This window comes from Misgurnus anguillicaudatus, chromosome 1 (assembly GCF_027580225.2).
Source record: "Misgurnus anguillicaudatus chromosome 1, ASM2758022v2, whole genome shotgun sequence".
Lineage (NCBI taxonomy): Eukaryota > Metazoa > Chordata > Actinopteri > Cypriniformes > Cobitidae > Misgurnus > Misgurnus anguillicaudatus.
In genome coordinates, this window is record NC_073337.2 from 13,368,884 (window position 1) to 13,374,998 (window position 6,115).

General features: G+C 39.6%; 1 protein-coding gene across 4 annotated transcripts in view; it reads right to left on the reverse strand.

Annotated features, from left to right (window-relative positions):
• Nucleotides 1–3,227, reverse strand: part of iqsec3a (IQ motif and Sec7 domain ArfGEF 3a) — a 187,109-nt gene extending 183,882 nt beyond the window's left edge. Inside the window, exon 1 of one of the 4 annotated variants that reach the window (XM_073866681.1) lies at nucleotides 2,562–3,227. In XM_073866681.1, the coding sequence (XP_073722782.1) occupies nucleotides 2,562–3,097 (536 nt within the window). In that variant the 5' untranslated portion in view covers nucleotides 3,098–3,227. The remainder of the gene's footprint in view (nucleotides 1–2,561) is intronic. The other 3 variants (XM_073866700.1, XM_073866689.1, XM_073866692.1) reach the window with 3 other exon arrangements.
• Between the last annotated feature and the right edge of the window lie 2,888 nt (nucleotides 3,228–6,115).

The following is a 6,115-nucleotide window of genomic DNA, read 5'->3' on the forward strand; positions in this document are numbered from 1 at the left end:
CCCATGGATGAGTATTTTTTGCACTGTGTTCTGTCACTTTTCGGAATTCAAAGGATGGCACACACATCTATCGCTGTATGTTTGTTTAACATTTAAGCTACACAATAGCGTGGTTGGCGACTTTTCACCTATAAAACAGAAACTTGCTGATTTGTACTAGATAAAACCAACACACCAGCACATATGCATAGATTATTTTACCTGATATGAAGTGTGCACTGCAAACACGAGCATTATTTATGATCGTCTCCTTCCAGTCTGTACGCCGTATTGCATTCAACAACAATTGTCTTCTTGATTTCTGTGAAAGAATGTCTGCCGGGATCCGGTAAAACTTTATTTTTGAACCAAAAGTGCAGTTCCTTCTATTATTCTGCTGAAAAAACCAGCATGGACCAGCATGGGAATAATGCTGGGTTGATGCTGGTTTAGCTGGTTGTCACCAGCATACCCGGACCAAAACACAACATATGCTGGTCTTGCTGGTATGGGATGCTGGTGCTAATGCTGGTTTGGTGCTGGTGTTAATGCTGGTTTGGTGCTGGTTTAGCCGGTGCTTATGCTGGTTTAGCTGGTATTCACTAGCAAACCAGCACCAAACCACAACATATGCTGGTCTTGTTGGTATGCTTTGTTTTTCAGCAGGGATGGCAGCCAAAAACACATCAAGATGATATTTTAAAGTCAAAACCTCAAACTTCTAGCGCGCCTGCTATAACTTTTTTGCCTCCAGCTAGAGCGGTGACGTCACAGTGACGTGGGCGATTAAGGGGTCTATATAGTATACTACAAAAAATAGTGTACTATGCTATACCAAAGATTCCCAGCTAATGTTGTGCTGAATCAAAGCTATTAGAAAACAATTATTTCCTAAGCAATTTAGGTCTTATAGACGGTTTCATTGGACTTCTAATATTTATTTATTGATCTGGCTAAACTGATCTCTGAAACAAATACCTTGTCAAAAATGAAGTGTTTCGGTTTGCTAAAGACAAGGGGAGGCGGCGAGCATGGATCACTGCTGTGCAGAGAGGTTTGGCAGCCAGGCAAGAATTTAAGGATCTGTACCTAACATTGTATACATTCATTTTACACAGTAACGTTAGCTCAGTCGGGTTAGATATATGAATAAAGGTAATTTACTTAATTATTTTGCTTGTTATCAAAAATAAACTACTGTAAAAGGACTCTGTTGTTATTGATTCTATTCCAGAAGTTCCAAAAGCTTACGTTTTATCTTACTATTTGAATAATAACATGCACATTTTAATGGCACAGACATTGAGTAATGATGTTTGCCATCATAATAATGCAATGTAAGGGCATTTGTTTTGTGTTTTGTCTGTATATGTGTATGTGTGCAAATGCACAGTATATGCACATATGAGAGAGACATGCGCTTAATATCCTCTATTACTATTCTGACTGATATTAAAATTATTATTTATCTTTTTACTCTATTATGTTCCCATATTAATTGTGTTCCTCTTAATCACAACCCTGCACTGTGATACATAAACCTTACAATTGTACTGTCTAAGTTTCAGATTGTGAGCCATGCCAGTTCAGTGACACCACAACATCACAGCAGGATAAAGGCCGGATGTTATTTGTTTAGCCGATTTCGTGGAAAAGCCCTCAGATAAACCTTTGATATAAAAGAGGATTTCCTGAGGCAATCAGCTTGAGTTGGTTTTTCATGTGCTGGGTTAGCGAAACCCATTCAGTGTGTTAAGGGACCCAGAAAATCTGTAGACTTCACTGATGTCCACTTGACTGTTTATCATTAATATTCATTATGCTGCAGAACACGTTTTAAAGCAATTAATTAAAAGTTTTTTGTTTTTTTCGTGGTTAAATTAAAATGTCCAGGTTCTAATTCACATTTTAATGTGCAATACGTTAAATTGGCATGCAAACTGTAAATCCAGGGATGTCGATTAATCCTGCTGGATTCTATATTGAGTGATTTTATATTAAACAAATTAAAGCAACTGTGAAGATGCTCACAAGAGTTTTGAACAATCCTATATTAAAATTAGGATTTTTTTATCCTACATGGGTAATTTTCATAATATTCATAATTCTGGAAATGATATCTAGTTTATGTTATGTGCTAAATTGGATTATGTAGATTGGTTAAGATGAGTTGTAAATTACTCTATATTGCAGTAATAATATATAATAATAATGTAAGTTATATTTCCTATAAGCCTCCAAAAATATTGATTCATATACATAAAATGATTGCATTCATTAGAATGTATAAGTCAGGTGTTGTATGTGTTAATAACTGCAGATTTAATACGCTATACTTACCTATCTATGAAATGTTTTACATAATGTTATAATGCACTAAAACTGTACTTAAATGTTTAAGTATTATTTTAAATTAAATGTATTTAATGGGAATCTAATAATATTATAGTATATAATAATATACTGTAGGCTACAGATTATTTTTTTTAAATATTACCGATTTCTGAACAGGTATTGTACAAATGCCGCATGATGAAGAGAGTGTGATGTGCACTATAAGCCTGAATACGATTTTTACTTACTCGGGTTTCCTCGCGAGTCCGACGGACCGGCACAATGTCGAGGGTGTTTGCGGAACCAAAGACTTGCAGGATGGGCTCCTCTTATCGTCCTCCGCCGACTCCGGGCTAGAGTGAGTCGGTTTAAGAGACGGTGGGGATGTAGGGACCAGCTGCAGATGCTGCGGGTGATGTATTGGAGCTACCGGAGTATGCTGCGCCTGTTTGGACGGATGTTGCTGTTGCTGATGATGATGCTGCTGCTGCGGCGGCTGCTGGGGTTGAGCGTGAGTCGCCTGATGCTGGTGTGCGTGCGCGCCCGGCTGAGGGCTGCTGGTCGGCGGGGAAGGGTGGTGATGATGGTGCGGCGGATGATGGTGGTGGTATGGATGCGGTTCTCTCAGCTGTCGATTCTCGCCGATGAGATCCTCAACCTTCCTCTCGAGCTCGTCGATCCGCTGCCGCTGGGTTTGAATCAGACTCTGCTGGTTTTGTACGATGGTGGTCAGCTCTTTGAGATAAAGCACAGCTTTCATAGGGTTATCCAGCAAGCTCTCCATTACGGTATTGTCAATGCTTCAAGCCTGGTGTGTATCAGGTTGGAGCTGGAGTGGTCTGGATCCGAGGCAATGTGCTGTGGCGTGCTGACGCTCTAAGGATGCGAGTGATGGTCCTGATGCGGGAGAGATTGGGGGAGGACCTGTGGCGGATGATGTCAGAGCTGTAGCCAATCCCACACGAAAGCGCGTTTGCATTCTGTAGACATTTTCCACAAAATACGTGAAATAGTCACGCATTATTTTGCTCAGTTTTGCGTGACATTGTCACGTATTTCCACCATTTTACGTGCCGTTGCCACGACTTTCTTTTCCGTGACTGTTTCACGTACAGTATTGGTTCAACTGTTTTTCCTATTTTCCTACAATTGTCGCTTCGGTTTGGGGTTAGAACAACTTTTTGTTACATAAAATTACATCCTCACCCCAAACCCAACTCTAACCCTAACGTCAGGCGACAATGGTTTAAAAAGCATACGAAAAAATAGTATAAACCAATACTTTAAGTGACATCCTAACGCCAAAAGCAAATCTAACCCCAAACTGAAACGACAATTGTTTAAAAATAGGAAAAACAGTTGAGTAACCAATATGTAAAACTGTCACGAACAAAAGTCGTGGCAGGGGCACGTGAAATGGTGGAAATACATGACAATGTCATGCAAAACTGACCAAAATAATTATTTTACGGAAATTTGTGAGATCACATTGATTTTCCAATAGTGATTTAAAGGTGCACCAATGATATTATTTTCAAATATTTTTATTTTCACCTTGATCAGCATATTTATGTTATAAAAAAGATTAAAATTTTAATTTCTTAAAATATTGAATGGGGCCAGGAGGTTGCACAACACCACACATTTTTTTCAAAGCAATCCAAAGTTCACAACTCCACTAAATTATGCCACAACACACACAAAAATTACTGATACTCTTACTGATATAATAACAATAGTCTACAAAAGTTTGACTGTTTTTTGTCTGAAAAATGTTTAGAAACCTTAAATTAAAAAACAAATATGTACAGAGGCATGGGAAGTATGGGTGCTGCGGGTGCTACAGGACCCCCTATTTAACAGGATTGTAAATGCAACAAAACTTTTGGTTTATTTATATTTATTCATCTGGGGTGCCCATTTAAACTAAACGCAAATAGCTTCCCTTGTTGGCAAACACTATTTACACAAAGCTGCTATATAACTAAAACTAAAGTTTTAAAGAGAAATGTTGAACTCAACCTCCCCAGAGGCTTATGCTTTGTAAAACCCGTATGCTTTGTGTCCCTGGTACGAATCCTCCTTTTGCCGACCTTCCACATCTCCGCTTTCCTATCACATATAACATTTAAAAGGCATTTATTTTAAGAAAAATGAAAAAAAAAAAAAATAATCATTAATACTCTGGGGCGGTTTCCCGGACAAATATTATCTTAAACCAGGACTAGGCCTTAGATCAATTAGGTAATATAACTAGTTTTAACAAACATGCCTTACTAAAACATTACTTGTGTGTATTTTGAGGCAAAACAATGATGTATTTTAAGATATGTCAGTGCAAGTTGTTTTTGGTTTGGACGGCTCTTTAATTTTTTGTAGTCTTGAACTAATATAATCCCTGTCCGGGAAACCACCCCTCTATGTTATTATTGCATCGGGTTCATGTACAAAAATGTGCAAATAGTATCTGCCAAAATAAAGATATAAACTCACCTAAAGGATTATTAGGAACACCATACTAATACTGTGTTTGACCCCCTTTCGCCTTCAGAGCTGCCTTAATTCTACGTGGCATTGATTCAACAAGGTGCTGAAAGCATTCTTTAGAAATGTTGGCCCATATTGATAGGATAGCATCTTGCAGTTGATGGAGATTTGTGGGATACAAAGATGCTCTATTGGGTTGAGATCTGGTGACTGTGGGGGCCATTTTAGTACAGTGAACTCATTGTCATGTTCAAGAAACCAATTTCAAATGATTCGAGCTTTGTGACATTGTGCATTATCCTGCTGGAAGTAGTCATCAGATGATGGGTACATGGTGGTCATAAAGGGATGGACATGGTCAGAAACAATGCTCAGGTAGGCTGTAAACGATGCCCAATTGGCACTGATGGGCCTAAAGTGTGACAAGAAAACATCCCCCACACCATTACACCACCACCACCAGCCTGCACAGTGGTAACAAGACATGACAGATCCATGATCTCATTCTGTTTACGCCAAATTCTGACATTACCATCTGAATGTCTCAACGATATCGAAACTCATCAGACCAGGCAACATTTTTCCAATTTTGGTGAGCTCGTGTAAATTGTAGCCTCTTTATCCTATTTATAGTGGAGATGAGTTGTACCCGGTGGGGTCTTCTGTTGTTGTAGCCTATCCCCCTCAAGGTTGTGTGTGTTGTGGCTTCACAAATGCTTTGCTGCATACCTCAGTTGAAACGAGTGGTTATTTTAGTCAAAGTTGCTCTTCTATCAGCTTGAATCAGTCGGCCCATTCTCCTCTGACCTGTAGCATCAACAAGGCATTTTCGCCCGCGGGACTGCGGCGTGCTGGATGTGTTCCCTTTTCACACCATTCTTTGTAAACCCTAGAAATGGTTGTGCGTGAAAGTCCCAGTAACTGAGCAGATTGTGAAATACTCAGATAATACTGTAATCAAATGGATAATGGTAAGCAGTATGATAGAGTTTTTCAGATGGGGACTTAGCTGTGAATAATAGTGTCTCTGTGGTTGCAGATGAGCGGCGAGGATCCAGAGATAAAGATGAGGCGTGGAACGAGGGGTAGATGGCGACGAGGGAATGACAGGTAAGTCCTTGAGGTTTAGTCGTTGTCATCACTGTCGAGACCAGACAAGGAGTGGCAGTGGGAGAGCAGAATATAAAGGGTGAGGGTGATGAGGTCTAGGTAGCAATGATTTAAACTTGGGAAAGTGAGAGCGAGTGGGTGGAGTGAATGAGGATGATGGTGATGCAGTCCTGACAGTGCCCTCATCACAACTCTCTCTCAAACC